General features: G+C 35.2%; 1 protein-coding gene across 1 annotated transcript; it reads left to right on the forward strand.

Annotated features, from left to right (window-relative positions):
- The first annotated feature begins 6,429 nt into the window (after window positions 1–6,429).
- On the forward strand, window positions 6,430–16,386 carry LOC138715711 (glutamate receptor ionotropic, kainate 3-like). The gene is made up of 8 exons (XM_069848767.1): window positions 6,430–6,758; window positions 8,409–8,581; window positions 10,405–10,704; window positions 10,798–10,901; window positions 11,335–11,511; window positions 13,425–13,654; window positions 15,881–16,098; window positions 16,288–16,386. The coding sequence occupies exons 1-8, from the start codon at window positions 6,605–6,607 to the stop codon at window positions 16,384–16,386; spliced, it is 1,455 nt and encodes a 484-aa protein (XP_069704868.1). The 5' UTR covers window positions 6,430–6,604.
- Window positions 16,387–19,250: the final 2,864 nt, after the last annotated feature.

The following is a 19,250-nucleotide window of genomic DNA, read 5'->3' on the forward strand; positions in this document are numbered from 1 at the left end:
GAAAAAACGGCAGAATTTCAAATGCTTACTATAACAAAAATTAGTAGCCATAGTCGAACGCTAATATTATTAGTAGTTAGGCCATGAATCAATGTAACTTATGTGACCACGCCCAATGACATCACTTTCCCTCGCTAAGTACTTGAGGTCGACGAAATTGCGTACAAAATTAGCAGCGCTGCGCGGCTTCTCTTAGTAATATCTCGGTATCGAGAGCAGCTACAGATCTGTGCGACCACTCGTTTGATTTGTAACCGCGAGTCCTGTAACATTAACGTGGTAAGAGATATGTACGATACACTTTGAGTGAACCATAATGAATAATGTAATGTGAGCTGTGACTAATTTCAGGGTTTCGCTTCATATGAAGGGAAGATAGTATATCACATGCTACCCATTATTACTTTTCTTTTCAAAGATTTATACTCTCTAAATGGAAATACAAATAAAATATTCATACCAACACAACTGTAGTTTCATACCCAAAACTGGGTGACGTATTCTGCTTACAAGAGTACAGTACCCCTGATACAGCGCAGATTTTTTTTTTTCTTGTAAAAAGGTGACAGGAAGGTCTTCTCATTAAACCACCTTCTGTTCTCTTGTTCAACTTAGAAAATTATAGTTTGGTTTAAGGAGCTAGGTACAGCTTAACACCTTAAAAAATATTTGAAAATAATTTTAAAAATATGCATCAACTATTGAAGTTTATTTTAGTGAAACAATTATTTCAATATATACCGGTAATACTTTTAGAGTTATGAATTTTGATGCAAGACGCTCCACATGGTAGGTTTACTACACTGCATATTACAGTAGGCCTATATCTTTAACACTCTTTTCCCTCTAGCTCTATTTTGAAAACCCATTATCTACGATAAATCTTAGACTACTGAACATTATTTTACGAAATGCTTGTGCAAGTTTACAAAATTATACTTTATCCATTAAGTGATCTTTGCTTTCAAATGGAAATCAGACCATGAAATTGTTAGAAATTGGTTGAGTAAAGGGCGAAAATCTGGATTACGACGAAACGAATAGCCGCCATTTTGAATGATTAAATTATGCATTTAAATTCGTGTTAGGAAATTGAAAATTCTTGTAATACATTGAAGAAAGATAGGATTTTCCACATATTAATTTGCAACTATGTATCAGCTTCGTACACTGATGAAGTAAATATTTCAAATGGCCAATTTTTCAGTGCTAAAAGCTGTACCTACACCCTTAAGGGGAGGGACCTACAGGAATGATCAAATATGTGTCAAAATTAACATTTTTTTTTTTATTTTAGCCTAAAAATACTTCATACTATGATTTCATTTGAGGGAAATTTCAAAGTGGTTAGGAAGAAAATAATTGCTTTTACGCCATTTTTAAATATCCGCTGCGCTTCATTCCCCTTGAATATCCGGAGTCTGTTTATTTTACATTTTTCAACATTTAATATGTAATATCTCAGACAATAATAGAGGTAATTGAATAAAATTTTCAGGACATATTCTCACATTATACATGAATAATCTTGTAAGAGGAAATTGCCAATTTGCTAATTAAATAATAAGTTAAAAATAGACTTGCGACTTTTCTTTCTGTTTATAAAAATGGAAAATAAAAATAAAAACAAAAACATTAAAATTAAAATTTAAAAAAATCATCAAACAAAATTGATTTATTAATAGTCTTTTAGCTTTATTTAAAGCAGATATATCATATTCTTTATAACGCTGCATTTTTTTAATGTTTTATATATGTGACTGTACCATAAAGGGCAAAAGTGAAAATTTTGCCTTTAAAAGGCTTGTACATTGATATGAAACTATGTTAGCTAAATATAGGTTCCACTTAAAATAATATGAGAAAAGAGATCTCCTGTAGGTCCTCCCCCTTAAGATAGGAAGCTAGGAGCCTCATACACCTTGAAATTACATTAGCCTATTCTTTTAACCTCAAGGGGGAGGGCGAGATCTAGCTCTGAGAACTTTTATGCTGATCTTCAGTGAGGCACATTTCCAACCCACAAAAATTGACTACACTAAGGCCCGCTGAAAATCCAGGTTTCGAGAAGGCAACGCAGTTCCTTTCTAGGCGTCATCATCCGGAGATCGGGCGATGCTATGGAATAATGTTGATGTCTATGTTTTTATACGGATGAGGGGCTCGAAGTCTAGCACCGCAGCCTCAAACGGGCTTATTGTGCCTTACCAATCCTTTTACTGAATGATTGTGAATTCCAAACAGTCGCTTTCTTTGTAGATATCGTCAACACAGCCTATAAAATGACTACGGAGAAGTACGTTTTCCAGATCTGGCTTGAGGAACATGATGAGTAGGTTAAGTTCTCTCCCGCAAGTCATCCAAAATGTTCACAATGAGTTTTCCTCCGATCAATAGTTTTCCATCCATAGCTCGTTAGGTAGGCACAATTTAATTATAACCATCTCATATTTCGTTTGTACAAGAATGAAACAATCGCGTTTGATCGTTGGGAACCAACTTGCGTGAGATGTGCAATGTTATCTTTTTATTAAATCGGTTCAACGTCGCCAGTATCGTTCCCGAATGTGAAAACACACGGCATCGGTTCCAATGAAGTCGCTTTCAGTACACAGACAGAACTCATAAAGGTGTAGTCACAGCACTTATTCCTTTGATTTCGTCAAATTAAAGGATTAAAATGAAACCGACGACAATAAGAAAACAATACAGAAAACAGCAACTGTGGAAGAGTATTACGTGTGAAAACATTTTTCTTATACAGTGACCAATATCTGAAAACCGCAAGTTGCGTGTATTCGTCCTTATAATGTCAAAAACAATCCAAGACAAAATGCCGATGCGTGAGGAAACATGAAAATAAATTTACGTAGTAGAAGGTAAAAGTTTGATTGTTCTCAAATGTACCAAATTAGGAAAAATGGTTGTTACAACGAAAATATTGTATATCAGGAAACGTATTAAATAAACTAGCAAGAATTTATATGATAAAATGTGCGACATATATAGCTATTAAGATAGTGAATTTTGCTTGACTACCCATATGGACACAAACGTTTAAAAATTTCTCGCTTTACAATCACACAAGAAAAAGTGTTTCTCGCATACTTTTAGCCTGAAATAGAATAAAGATTTGAGAACTGAAATCTCTTCTTCAAAACAGACAGTCCGTGTTTTAAAAATATCGTAATTCTGTGTAACTAGCTAAGAAAATTGCATTAATACTTAACTGAGAAGAAGTTAATAAACAATAGTATTATTTATACTTCGTATAAGAGGTTTTATGGTATAAAGCTAGTCTACGCTATAGCCTAAAGCGATTAAATGTAAGACTTTTTTTAATCGTTGTTAACTCTCTAGCATTTCTCTTTTTGCTTTATGGTTGTGCTCACTGAGGAGTTAATGTCTGGTGAGCGATTAGTTGCTATAACCTGCATGGACCGTACATCTTCGTAGAGGAGACCATACTTGGACATGTTAAAAAAACTTTTCCGAATCAGAGCTGCAATAGCTAATAATTAACATGGGATCATGTTCCAACAGGACGGTGCACTAATTCATTAGGCAGCAGACGTCCGTGATTATCTGGATGACACATTTGGCAATAATGGTGTGGTCGAGGTGGATCAAATATGTGGCCTACAAATTCACCAGGCTTGATACAACCTCATTTCTTTTTGTAGGGTTTTGTAAAGAATGATGACTAAGCACAGTGATCCAGGGATATTTATGATATCAGAGAAAAGATTTTTTCAGCCTTTGAAAAAGCTACGCCTAAGATGTTAAGTTACATCGCACATGGGAGGAATTATCCTCACGATATGAATTGTGTCGTGCACTCAATGGTGGGCATGTTGAGGCCTAATTTGGATAAAACTCCCATTCTTCTACAATGCATGTACAAATCATTGAAAAATAAATGGTAACAGTTCTCATGTTATCGCGTATTTATTTCATGCCTCCCCAAACGGATCACCCTGTATGTTGACGTGTTGTATTAGTTGAAATGATTTTATAATGAAAATATCTCGATATTCAACTTGAAAGTAAGAAGAAAACGAGAGCATATTAGAAAGGAATCTAATGTTTGAGACTATAATCTTTTTTCTTCTTAACTTATATTATACGTCTATCTGCTAGATACAATATAGATTCCTGTGTGTCGCTGGGCTAAAGCGTATTGTGTTTTTCAAAGCAATGGTATAAGCTAGAAAGGTAAAATCTAAACGTAATAAGAAGCTTTAAGGATATCTACAGAAAGTTGTTTTATTGTAAATACAATACAGTTACATTAAATTTACTAGAGGTTTAAACAATATATGTGTTCATGTATGGAATTTTACTAGAATGAGCGCGTTTAAGCATTCGTCTCTCCTAAAGGGTAGGAGATGGATTGAGACATATTGACTATAAAATAATTACGTACTACAGAGTGAGGCAAAATCCACCATACAAACGGTGATACACTCACTCTGCAGCAGATACATTACAATATACTGTATGTTCGATATGTATCCCCTGCAAGTCACAACAAAGTGACATGCATTCCTGCCACTCACGATGAAGACTTGACAACACATTTTCTGATATCTGTTTGCAAGCTTGTGCTATTCTTTTATTCAGATGGTCGACATCACGAATCTTCTTCTGATACATAAGGCTTTCAGGTGCCCCAAACGTTAAAAATCCATGGGAGTGAGGTCTGGTGATCAGTTTGGCCACGGTATCGTGGGTAATTTGCGCTTCGTGCGTCTTATTAAAAGTATCCGCTACATGGCGGGTGTTACCATTCCCCTCCAGAAATGTTATACGGTATCAATCCGCTCGTTCATTGTTATGGGCATTTCTCTAGTCTGACTTAGTTACTTGAAATGGAAACAGACAACCTACATCACTGTATCACAGTTTGTATGGAGACTTTTGCCTCACCCTGTATTTCACGGCCTTTAGTATATTTTCAGATTCGCTGCAGTTCAAATAATTATTGTTAAGTTAATAAACATGCTAGTAAACTTAGTAATATCGGCACTGGATACAGACCCGGACATAGAGACCCATTGACTTTGCTCCCTTTTCAGTAATTTAGCAGAAAACACATTTTATTTTTATTTTTTACTTATTTAACGTGTGTTATAGTGTACTAACAAATACCACTATTATTATTCTTATTATTATTATAATTATAATAATAATAATTATTATTATTATTATTATTATTATTATTATTATTATTATTATTTTCCTTATCGGTGCCCCCTCCAAGATTGGGATCATAGTCAGTTGCCTAGTTTGCCTAGCAGAAGTTCGCCGCTGAATCTGCATATGCTCGATTGTTCAACACCAACAATATGTCTAATTCAAAAGCTATATTAGTGAAACAAGTAGCTTATATACGAGAATATACGAAGCGTAAACGAGAAGAAGAAAGTCCTAAAGTTATTAATCAACTTATGCATGGGTTAAAGAATGTAGAAAGCGGAGACGGAGACAATCTTCCAATGCTACGAACACAAATTACTGAATATGGAAGCCGTGAAAGGCAAAATTATCAAATAAACAATAACATTGTGTACTAGAAACAGACAGGATGCTGTGCAATATACATATATACAATACATTTATTCTTCCAAAAATGCATTGTGTTCTTTTATATTCCTTAAAACCCATCTAATTTCGGTCCATCCCAGAAAATCGACCTACCATACACATTTTCAGGCCAGTATTGTCACAACCATAATTTTTAAACTACAAGACATAATTCCAATGAAGTAAACAGCAATCGAGAGACGAAGGATCAATGTACCCAATGTGACCTTGAGTTGGAGCAGGTGACGTCATCTAGCGATACGCGGGAGGGAGGAAGTTACAGAATTGGCGGGTCGTGTGGCAGCCGAGGCAGTGTAACTCGAGAATGCGAAGCGATAGAACGTTCGAAGTGGTGTAAAACGATTCTAAACGAACCAGGCTACAATCTCAATTGAGCAACAATCAGCAGTAGACAAGTTGAACTGAAAAAATTCCCGAGTAAAGTTGAGAGAAGAGAGAAAATTCACAATGTAAACCCATATCCAAATCAGAACGGATATAAGCAACGAGTAGGAAACGATAGAGCTAGATGGTTACTACAGCAACAGACATGTTTACTTCCACTGCATACAAGTGGCTACTCCCTGGAGCTCCAACACAGAGAAGATACACCAGGATTTCAGAGTCTCTGGAAAGAAGAGATGTTGATTGTTAGTGCCGACGTTTACCTTAACAGCAATTTTATCTGTGACGTATTCATGCATAGAACTTGAGGCTGTCTCCAATACAGCCTACTCCAATTTTCTTTTCTGGTTTAACTGTTTGTTATTCATTTAGTTTGTTACAAACAAACGAAAATTATTGTATAATTGATTCTCTTGATTGTTTTATTTTCAGGTGCCAACATATCAGAAGCTCAATACTTCACACTGAGACTAGCATAGTCGACTATACCTGGAGGTGTCAGCAAAGCAAAGGGTCAACCAACACATTGTTTTTATGGAATTACATAATTTTCTTATTCATAACAACATTCTGAAAATAATTCCATTTTCGTTGTAAATCAGACCTTTCAAACATGTTCCTCAAAACTTCTATGCTACTCCTATCCATCGTGGCATATATGGCGGCTTCCCCTATGTCCTACAACATGGTACTTAATGTTACTGTGGCAGTGTTGGACCACTATCACTCATCGTGCGTGTACTTCTTGCAATCAAATCCTAAGCAAAGTAAGTAGCATTCATTTTCGTTTTACGTAGTGCTAGTAGTTAATATCCTTGTCTCTGATTCCGAACTTTACGACCAATTGTAATGGGTTTTGCAAAGCTGATTAAAAATTTTACGGACAGATGTCTCTACAGGCCAAAATCTCGATTAGAAGTGCTCACGTCTCTACAGGACAACGTCTGCTGAGTAGTGATGTGAGAAAGAAAATTTTCCCGTATATTTTTCTTGCTTTCCTCGCTTCCTTGCTTAGAGCCTTGCTCGTTCAGGATTCTCATTACTTCATTAACTACGGAAGTCGTAGCCTAAGTCATCTAATCTTTGACTGCTATGTCAATACAAACTCCAAAACAGCGTCATTGTCACGTTGCTTTGCCATAACGTTAAATGTGATTAATAAACAAGAGCTGATGAATATCATTTTCTGAGAACTTAACAAATTCACTCTACATTGTCCTGTCACAATACTACTTTCTCTATAAATACCTATTATTTTAAAATAATGAATCATTATTCTTTTACTAATGGCGGGTATTTGACTGTTCATCATTTACCATTATGAAGCCAGTTCTGTAGACCAATTTACCGAGAGTGTCATTGCCCAGGGTGCACTATAGGAGACTGTTCTATGTTACACGCACAATGGGATGAGATGATGATGATTTGTTAGGATGCTACAGGGGAACTGGAGCTCCTGGAGAAAACCACTGTGTTACCTGTACCACGGGCATGCCTAACACTAGTTATGAATCGAGTATGCCGGGAATCGAACTCGATTCCACAGGATTATGAACCCAGCACTCTAGCCACTGAGTGTGATCTATGATTGTTTCGTGTGGTTAATTCCCAAATACAATTTATTTTTAAATCCTGATCCATTTTAAATTGTGCGTGTAAAGTTTATATGTGGCTCTGTAATAGAAAAATTATTCATTCATTCATTCATTAGAAAAAGGATATGTTTGTAAATTACGTTTATTTGAGCTGCAATTAGTCCATCTACCAATCATGGTAAGAGATGAGTGATAATCATATCAGTATAATTATGAAACTCTGTAAAGTCAGTAAACTAATAAAATATTTAATAAAGGGAAAATGTTCAGTAAAATTTAAAATTATATAAATATCATAATAAAACTTTCCAAAGTCATCACAAACTGGTCTCGTAACTCTTGTAATTTGATTCGCAGATAAACAGTATTTTCATTCACTGATGTCGTTGTCTTTAAGCTACAAAACGAGGTACTACTTGCTTCAGTATCTCAAGTCACATTAACGCAATCGGCCTTGACTCATATCACTGGACTGTGTCGAGATTGCTAAAGAAAGCATTTTCGATGCACCCATCTTGCCTCTCACGCACTGGTCCAACTGGCTTATATATTGTTAAGAAGTGACATCTGTCCTCTATTCAACTATAAATAAATCATTAACGTAGCTTTTATAGTTTCCGATACTCTGAACGTACTCCCACTCAGGGTAGAATGTAGTTCTACGTCAAAAATAAAAATATATTTTATGCAGCAGCATCTCGATGCTTTTTCTTTATGTTTAGCGTAAGTTAATGAGAAAATAAAAACCCAATCATTAAATCGATATCGGTAGGTATTTCTAATATTTTTTCCACATTACACAATCCTTTTTTTTCCTTTCAGGTACAAATAAATATTCATATGTTCATAAAATAAAATCACTTGCAGCAATGAGAAAAATAACAATAGCAGTCATTTCTGGAGAATCGCTTGCTACTACTCTGGATGAACAACGCTGCTTCCCTCTATACGTAATATTCTCGGCCAATGGAGTGTTATGGAATTACTTCAAACAGGTTTGATAAAATAATCTGGAGTAAAATTCAAGATGGTATAAGATTTTAGAAAATTTCATTGTAAGGACTTATATATTATAAAATATTTAAAATGAAAGAACACACAACATATTCTCTGCTCTAGTTCAAGTAATAGCACATCCAGCCACAATTACAGAGAACCCGAGTTCGATTTCCAGCAGGGAAGGGAGGTCTACCTCCCTCTCGAACTTAGAGTTTACACATGGGGTGTTCCTTTTGTTGTCTTGCACCTTGCTGATCGAACAACCAGGGAATTTTGCTATTTGTGCATACCTGATGTTGCTATAAATTTCTCAAACGAGTAAGGAAGGAACAGGATAAAAGGAGAAATATATTGATAGTATGATTAAATTGAAGGATATCGAGCATCTCTTATATTACTTATTACAGTCGATTAAACCTCACATTCACTTTGTGGATCAGAGTTTGAAATAATGATATACTTGAAGTCGTTTTTTTTAGTAGGTTATTTTACGACGCTTTATCAACATCTTAGGTTATTTAGCGCCTGAATGAGATGAAGGTGATAATGCCAGTGAAGTGAGTCCGAGGTCCAGCACCGAAAGTTACCCAGCATTTGAAGTCGTAAATTAAACACATTAACATTATTGAATTGACAAAGTACCGGTAATACAAAGAATATAAGAGAGAATGTGAGACACCACGTCTCGTGTGAGACTGAGCAATTCATTTAATTACCACGGACAGAATAGCTCTGTAGGCATTATCAACTGCAAATTTGATGGTGGTCTGACAACTTATTTATTAATGATAATGAAGTAAATGTAAATTTTCTGTTATGCAATTCAAGAAATCATGTATTGCACGCCCTCTTCTAATCTTAGAGGAATCTAAACAATTAAATTAAAGATCACAATTTAAAATTATAAAATTGTACAAAATACCTGAGAATAATGATGATAGGTAATATTATAAGTTTTCACAATTTTATACAAAATACGAGCTGTCATTCTTCGTCCTTAGATCTACGAGAATCACTTCTAATATTATTTCGATATTTAAGTCTGCCGAGTTAGCTCTGTGGTAGCGCATCTGCTCCAGACTAGCCGGTCGGGTTCGATTCCCAGCGGAGTCAGAAATTTTCATGTAAAATTTCTACCTCGGGACTAGGAGAGATGGCAGTGCACAACTTCCAATCATTAAATTGTGCACCAATATGCCTCAGTTAAATCCTAAATCTCCCTGCAGTGCATATGAAGAGAAGGCATATGTCACTGTTTATAGTGATTCGTCCATCAGACGTTAAGCCTGGTGCTATTTTACAGGAGTAGGCTATGTGCCAGCACCGGGTTTCCCCTTCTCCCTTCTTCACCATCATCATCCTCACCCACTCCCTACACTACACTTACACATACACTCACCCAAGTACACGACATAATTCTTCACAGATCACGCATAACGTGGCCCATCAAAGTGGTGTACAACTTGAAAATGGGTCACAGTCTTGCCATCTATCTGCAGTATGCAGAATCCGAATCGTGCAAGTGAAGTGGGTAGGCATCAGCTACATAGGCTTACATATAAAAGTGACAGAAATAGAAATGTATGTGAATCAATATAAGATTCTAAAATTTCACACAAAATTCAATTTCTGTTTCACAGTTCGAATCTCACAGCATGATGCTCAATAATTCATCAAGAAAATTCATTTTGCGCACCAGCACTCAGACAACCGAAATAATCGTAACACAACCTTATTTTCATTATTAAAATATTATATCCTTATGCTAATTCGTAAATCCAGTATTGCCAGAGTTTCAAAAGAATTCTATTTATTTCAGGAATCCATAATAAACAGGATGTCGAATGCTAAATGGGTGCTATTTTTGGACAAGAAAACACCACTTGAGTATATTTTTGCTGAAATCTATATCCCACCAAACTGTGAATTCTTGGTGGCAGAGAACGGATCAGTTGTGTCACTTATTGAAGTGTACAACGTGAACAGGACACTACCACTGCAGATTCAGCATACAGGAAATTGGAGTCTAAGCAATGGTGCCTCCTGGACCACCATTCCCTTTCATGAAAGAAGAGGAGATCTTCAAGGAATCATCTTACAGTCAGGCGTAAACTCTTATGTACGTTGCATCATTATCACATATGACTTCATAATATTACATATAGCTTATTTTTCATTTAATATTAATTTATATGTATTCGCTATCTTTCAGGAAGTGATTGAGTCCATCTACGCCTGTGAAGACCGAACAGCCATTAAATTCTGTGGGGAAATCCAAGAAATTTGGCATATTTTGGAAGAAGTAATGAATTTCACGTAAGATCACTGGAAATCACAAAAGAGAAACACGAAAATAGAAAAGTGAGACAGATTGGAATGCGAGTGAGTGAGTAAGTGAGTGAGTGAGTGAGTGAGTGAGTGAGTGAGTGAGTGAGTCACATTGTGCAAAAAGTTTTCTCGTTCTTAAAAATCACAGTTCTTAATTTATCATTATAGGAAATATAAAAATAAAATTCAATGATGTTCCAAAAATCGATTTCGGAATTTCATGGCAACACGTTTTTCAATATTCTTCAAGTCTAAAAAGATGTTTCGGAGAAAATATGAGTTAGGGAGAGAAAATAAGCCTACAGATAATCAGCACAGAGAATTAAATACACATAATAAATGTTGTAGGTCCAATTCAAAGACATAATTGAGAGACAGAGTCTAATAATAAAGTACCGGTGATAAAATTATCTCTTTACAGGACCAACTATACTGTTCCAGATGATCAATCTTATGGTTCAAGAAATAAGGAGGGAAAGTGGAACGGTATTATGAATTTGACAGCTGACAATAAGGTTGAAGTGGGTGTTGGAAGATTTATATTCACTGATGAAAGAATGTCTGTTGTCTCTCTTTTACCACCCATATTGATATCAACGTAAGTACAATTGTTGGCTATACATTTTAATTATGTACAGTACCAGTACATAAAATTTATATTGATACCGTATCTGGAATTTCGCAAGACTGTTTCTGTTTACAACTGAAGGAAGGAAAACTAGAAACGCAAAAGCCAAAAAGACATTCATGAAGGTGCAGGAAAATATAGATCCTTAACAACTTCGACATTATAGTGCTGACTTTCCTTATTTCCGATGGCAATCACAGAACAGTCTAAGCTTTCATGATAAGAGTTCATTGGGACTGGATGTCGATGACGTCATACTCATGGCAAATATTCCCACAATTTCAAATCTACTCATATACTGTAGGCTTACTGTGATCATTTATCTATGAAGTATTCTCTGCCTTGTAAGCTGATATTTTCTTGGCTCCTCTGTGACATTTTATGAGTTGCAATCCAGTACCGGTATTATAGCATCTATAACACAACCCAAACTTTAACTCAAACTGGTGGCTCTTTACAACGCTTTACAATTAATAGAGATTAGGTAGACAATTTTTACCTCCCAGCAAGAATGAAAGAACATGGCAATACTCAACAGCATACAGACCCAGTCTACTATATACAGTCACGAAGCTTGAGTTTTGAAGGTGCTAGAAACAATAGACTGTGACGGTACTATTTTGCATTGCCTGTAATGAGGCGATATTAGCGATCCTAGTGGTGAGCAACTACCTAATGTTTGCATATTTACTACGTATTGAGCTTCGCGACTGTATATACTAGACTGTGATACAGATGTGACCCTCCAAAACTTTGACTTCCAATGATTGTAAGAGATAGCATTGGCAAGCAGGACTATGGAGTTAGAAGCAATTTTGATTGCAATTTGATTGACTTGATAATATACAGAGTGAATCAAAAGTCTGGAACCATATGAATATCTTTCATATGCTTGATTTTCGATTACTATAGGTGTTACCAGTATCGGTAACTGTAAGTTTTAAATAGAAAGAGGGTCATGTAGGTACTACTCAAAATCATGTGAAATTTTCTGAAAGAAGAACAGTGGTGCAATCTGTTTTGAGATAACTCTAATCGTTTTCAAGTTATTTAAAGATAATGTCATAATGACACAAAGATTAATTACCGGTACTGCATCTACAGATATTTTGTAACATGGTACAGTTCTAAGAAGGCTTTGGAAAAGGTATTTTTATGCAGTTCTGATAATTAACTTTTCCAGTAGGTACACCATTATTAGTACCGGTACATGCTGAATTTTGAACAGAATTAAAGTCAGAGACGTAAATTTTGTACAGACTCAATACTGCTGCTAACAGCTAGCCAAGTCGCAGCAGAAGAAACTAACCCTTATGGACTAATACTTCTCAGCACCAGTTGCATATTTTCTCACCTGAATCTTAGAATTGAAGTCATCAAACACTTTATACTTGTTGTTTAGTCAACTGTCTCAAGACAGGTCTGAACCTCACAAAAAATACCAACAAGACATCACTTATTGAAGAAACTAAGCCAGGAGATAAGGGATAGAGTGATCAGTTCATTTTCCCTTCCATTGCATACATCACTGACCAGCTACATATTACACTAGTCAGACTTCAGATACATACAAACAATTGTTCTTTCTCTGACACATATCGTCAAGTGAGATGTACTGTCTGATAATAGATGTACATATCAGCCACAACCTCAATCCGGGGAAACTTTACACTTATGGAAAGAAATTTCTTTACTCTTATAATAAGGACCTCACCGCCTTTATGGAAATTATTATGATTGTGCGCTGGTATTATGTAGCAATATATTAATGGCAATGATAGAGTTGATTGCGATATTGTTACAATAGTACTATTGCTAGCAATAATAGCAAAAGAAATACAGTATATAGTAAATTATTGATCTGTCGTTCAAAATGTTACTAGGATGTCGGTATTCATACAAGAAAGTGATTTAGACGACATTACATGGGAATACGTTTTGGCACCCTTATCATCTGACCTATGGCTGACCATAATCGCAACAATGATCATACTGACTCTCTTCCTGTCTATAACGTGGTTTCTTGGAGACAGGTACGGAAGTCACCCAGAGGTTGAGAAATACAACATCTGCAATTCCTGGATTAGTGTGTTTGCTAGTTTCTGTCAACAAGGTAAGTACAAGTAAAGATCGGAAATAAAATTTGTATTGTGAGAATTTGAAAAATAATTTTGTACAAGAAATATGCCCTGCCTGAATTTTTAATTTCTTGCAAATGTCCTGAATTTCTTAATTCTGCTCAGATTCTTATAAGTTTTAAAAAATTGAACCTCTTTATCGGAAGCTGTCATTTTGCTCCAGCTCTTAGGAGACAAATTTGCTTAATAACAGTGTTTGCGTGAATGTCAGTGAGTCATCCTCCAGCAAATACTTCACTTCTACTTTTATGCCATCCCAAGCTGGTACCTTTTTTGTCTCTTTAATAATGTACCGATAGTCCTTAGATTTTATCTATACATACCTAGAAAGTCCTAGTCATTCATCTTTGAACAAATGTTCACTACACTTATCAGATTGGGAATTTTTAAAATAGAACAGCTTCTTTCATGTGGTAATCATAAACTGGAACACATGTAATGTCTTTACAATTATGTTGCAACATTAAAATTAATTTTACGGAGGTCACTTTACATCCTAATCCTTTCATCAGTTCACTGACTTTCCATTAAGAAAACACTAGCATTATACCCAGATAAGCAAAAATAAAACTGAGCCAGTTTCTGTAATTAATAGGTATGACTAGCACAGGTAACATGAATGTAAATGTAAACAATGTGTAACTGTACAAAATGAGTTCAGTTTAAAGTTATTTTGTTATGCTATTAATACGAAAGTCAAGTACCAGCCATTAGTTAAAAAAATTATGGTATAATAAAACTTCTTTTATACGTTTCTCACTCATATGTTTTTCACACGTATACGTTTTTTTCTGAAGTCCCAGCAAAAGTTTCTATTGGCTACTTTCCATGTTAATGTATTTGGGTTACATACATTTTTCTTTTATACATTTTTTACACTTATACGATTGTATTTTAAAATCTAGGAGATATGAAATGTCATTCATTCTTAATCAATTTTGCTCTAAATTAGGTTTGCTGTAAAAATGTGAGTAAACGAAAATATAGCACGTGTTCATTGTTAAGATGCAACCCTCTTTGAAATGGTGGAAATTCGAAGCTACCCATGCTTGCCTCCGAAAACCAGTGTCCTTTAATGACGCTGTTACTGTACTGCTTTAAAAACAATGACACATTTTGTAATAAACCATATGAAACTGAACAAATTACGTAAGAGTTAAAACAATTTGTGGGTACGATTTATTCTTTAGAAGCAAGCAGTTCAACATAACTTTTTCTGTAAAATAATTACGTGTTATGAAATGTAAGTAAAACACCGGAAGAACAATGTGTCCGCAAGTCAATTTCGTAAAATGCTCTGGATTGGAGTTTGAAATATAATATATCAGCCAGTTTTAGCTCTCAGCAACTATGATTTTCTACAAATAATAATTTTATATTCTTCAAGAATATCTGAGTAGACTACCGTACTGTATTACAGACTCAAAGATGGCTTAACTGTGAAGTTACAAATTTCTCCTGTAAATTTTTACTAAATTGACTTAACTCATTCTCCCCCATATTAGAACCTGTATGTAGTTCTGAAACGTTGAAAATGTTAAATTCTAGAAAATGGTGGAATACTTAAAAGTCTAATTCTGATTTGTATTCTTATTTTGATTGATTGTAAATAAAATTATCAGTGAAATATTTGGTTAGCTTACTTATGTCTCATTCTGTAAGTTAGGAAAAATTGTGGAATACACAGATAGACAGACAGATATATAGACAGCATGCTAAAAATTATTTCCTCAAAATGAAATATACTAAAACTTGTACCCCGAAAATCTCGAAATCTCTTCTTTATAACTTTAAGTTACTTCCTTCTTAGAGGGCATGCAATAAGAAAGTAAAAATTAGGTTACAACAATTTGCGACCACAATTTAAGTCACACAGAGTTTGTATGCACTCAAAGTTGGGTTTCTGGCATCTTGTCAGCCCACTTGAGGTTTGGGGACATAAAGGGAAAAATTGAGACAGTGTCGGGTGCAGTTCCTGGGTAGCTCAGTCAGTAGAGCATTGGTGTGCTCAGCCAAAGGTCCCGGGATCAATATCCAGCCTCGGAACAATTTTTCCCTTGAAAGTCTGCTTCACAGGGAGCTATAGTTAAAAGCCAGACTTGCATGATTTACGAGATTGTTAAGCTATGTATGAGATTTTTAAAGTATGAAGAAAGCAACTTCATATATATTTGAGGTTCAAGAAAAGTTCTATTTCACAGGTCACGATACAACACCATATTCTTGGTCTTGTCGTCTAGTTTTCTTCACATCATACCTCACTGGCGTCATTGTTCTTGTTGCTTACTCCGCTACCTTCATCTCATTTCTGACTGTAAAGAAAGCTGTGTTACCTTTCACAGACTTCAAAGGTTTGCTTCAAGATGGAACATACAAACTCGGAGTCTTGCCCAATTCTGCACAAATGAACTATCTTCAAGTAAGTACAACGAAGCATACTATCTCTGTTTAGAAATAATTTAACATTTATTTTCTTTCATTTATTTGGTTAAAAATGATATTTACTACTCCCTGCATAAAGAATATTTTCTTGATCTGTTAATTGAACACAACAACCAAGACACACCTACAATAGCGAATTTAGTGGAGGACCATGACCATACTGCAGCCGCCACCACCAATGCCACTACCACTGCCACCACCACCGCCACCGCCACCGCTACCACCACAACCACCACCACACCCAAAACACATTCACACACAGTAAATGACAAAAAACTATTCTAAAAAAGAATTTCTAATTAAAACTATTCAAATAAATGTACAATATTAAAAATAATAGTAAGACAATAAATTCTAAACTCAATAATGTAATAAGTAAATATTTACGTTTGGAAGAAAAAACCCAAACACCACAAAAAATATAATAGAAAAAAAAATTATCATTAGTTTTAATAGTTTAATAAAAATTGTGTTTACATCACCACCACCACCACCACCACCACTAACTACCACTTAGTCATTCATCTATTCAGAACTCTTTCCAGTTTTCTGTGGTCTTTCAGGGTGTACAACAAAATTGAATTCGGAATTTCCAGTTCTGTAATTGTAATATAATACTTACATTCACTTTCACATTAGAAAATATAAAAAATGGTTGATCAGTTGATACCTGATGTTGAACAGTTGATATCATTTGCTATTCTGCACTCCAATACTTAGCAGGAAGACTGCAAAACTGAGTAAAGGTTTTATAAATAAAATAATAACAATTGGATTTCTTATTACACACTTATGCATAAACAGAAGTGACTCAAGTATTATGTTGACTGTAAATTCATCATATATCCTACATTTTATTTTTGAGAAGATCTGAAAAATAAAAGTTAGTAAACAGATTATAAAAACAAATAAAAACAAAAAAAGTTGACAACCTAGAAATGGAAGTACGGGTTGTCCACAAATGTTTACCATTATTTCATCTCACTATAATATTTTAACAATAAAAGTAAAGTTGGGCACTCATAAAGTTTCCATACTGATATCTTCAGTACCAGTATACTGACTCCAGACTATTCTTCGGAAGCGTGGCATGGAGAAGGATGGTGATGGATAGATAAAAATGGAAGAAGAAGCTAGAGGAGGCTAGGGCCCAACATTGGGCTGTTAGGCCATAGTAGTAGTAGTAGTATACTGATTTTTCCCATCAGAAGCACTGCTGCTGACTTCTTAAAAAATGGCTTCAGTGTAGGAAAAAGTCCAACGTGTTCTGTGGCTAGTGGACACAAAATCTCTAGTTAGAGTGCAGTGAATGTTTAGGGCATAATATGGAAAGAACCCACCTGATGTCAAGATTATCAAGTCATGGAAGACAAAGATTTTAGAAACAGGTTCAGTTCAAATTTTCTTCACGTCTTGGACGATTATCTGACTTTATCTCCTGGATAATTTAGACTTTGTACGCAAACAATTACAAACCTTTGCGTACTACTTTGTGAACTGTACTCCTAGGCATTTTAAGTTCTAGTGAAGCTCTTCTGCAGTAACAAGATGAAGGCTCTTTCCTCGGAAACCGATGGTCTACCGTTGCTTTTATCTTTATGAAAAGAGTCTCTATTCCATACTGTGTCTTAAATATTCGCTGCACTGTAACTGGAGATTTTGTTTCCACTAGCCACAGAACACCTTGGGCTTCTTCCTGCACTAAGGTCATTTTTTAAATCAGCAGCAGCACTCCTGTTGGAAAAATCAGTATACTGCAGATATCAATATGAAAATTTTATGAGTGCCCAAATTTACCTGCTACAAAATCTATTTAGTTAGTGTCATTGTTAAAATATTATAGCCAAATGAACTAAGGATAAACATGTCCATAGCTATGGAGTAATGGTTAGCACGTCTGAGCGTGAAACGAGCAGGTCCGGGTTCAAATCCTGGTTGGGTTTTTTCGGGGTTTTCCCTCAACTAATTGAAACAGAATTGCTGGGTAACTTTCGGCCTTGGACCTCGAACTCATTTCGTCATCATTAATTCACATATCGCTTCCAAGACGTCAAGTCCATTGAAACTATGTCCATACGACTTAAATCCTCTAATATGTTTGTCCACTTTCATTTATCTCCACATTTTATATGCGTCCAATTTTTTGGATCCACGATTGTTATGTCCACTTTTTTTAAGTCCACTTTCATTTATGTCCACTTTTATTTATGTAAGTTGTGTTTAATTATGTAGGTTGTGTTAATTATGTAGGTTGTGTTGTAAAATTAGGTGTTTTATTTTATATGTATTGTGTATTCTTATTGTATTGTGTGTAAAATTGTATATGTGTTGTAAATTTTATTATGTATTGTAAATTTTATTGTGTATTGCTTATCATTTTAACTGTGTATTGTTAATATTGTATATACCACTGCCACCGGGTGCTTGCCCACTTGCAGTGTAAATAAATACATACATACATACATACTTTCTTAATGTCCACTTTTATTTAATACTACATCAGCAGTATTCTTAGCTTCCTGTTTCATTGTTCATCGAAACTATGGAAACGGCTACCCTCTTTCCTCTGTAGAGTACATTGAGCCACAACCATGGATGAAGCAAAATTGATCCAGTCTAAAAAAGGAAAATCTGCTATTGTACAAAAGTTTTTATTATCATCATCATTCATACAACAGTAATGGGCAAAAGAGATACAGGAGATGTGAAAAGAGAGATGTGTGTGATGCAAGATGTTGCAGAAACAGGAATGTGGAGAATGGCATATAAATCTTTGCATATCGCAAACCCGACTGAGAATTGCATTAAGGAAATTGTCTCTCGAGTAAAATGCAGGGCTGAAAGTCACCCAGACGAACCACCTCAAGGTATTGTTATTCAAGAACTATCTGAAATAGAAGATGAAAAGGCGTTGATGTTACTGCCCGATAGAATGGCATCACTCGTCGGTCTGGAAATTCATGGAATTTATCAAGAAAGACCAAAGGAATAATGAAATTATAATAATCCAATTGCTTGGCGGGCATTTTAATGTGCGACACCCTATTAAAAGATCGTACCTACAAAATTTAAGTCAAGTAGAAGAGATTGTTCGGAATTATAACCACTACAACGAAGGAGGACACATCA

Source organism: Periplaneta americana, chromosome 15, assembly GCF_040183065.1.
Source record: "Periplaneta americana isolate PAMFEO1 chromosome 15, P.americana_PAMFEO1_priV1, whole genome shotgun sequence".
Lineage (NCBI taxonomy): Eukaryota > Metazoa > Arthropoda > Insecta > Blattodea > Blattidae > Periplaneta > Periplaneta americana.

Excerpts from the sequence above, each read along its gene's own strand:
- LOC138715711 (XM_069848767.1), top strand. The coding sequence starts at position 6,605 with ATGTTCCTCAAAACTTCTATGCTACTCCTATCCATCGTGGCATATATG. Across the intron at positions 11,512-13,424 it reads CCACCCATATTGATATCAAC|GATGTCGGTATTCATACAAG; the intron begins GTAAGTACAATT and ends AAATGTTACTAG. Across the intron at positions 13,655-15,880 it reads TGCTAGTTTCTGTCAACAAG|GTCACGATACAACACCATAT; the intron begins GTAAGTACAAGT and ends TCTATTTCACAG.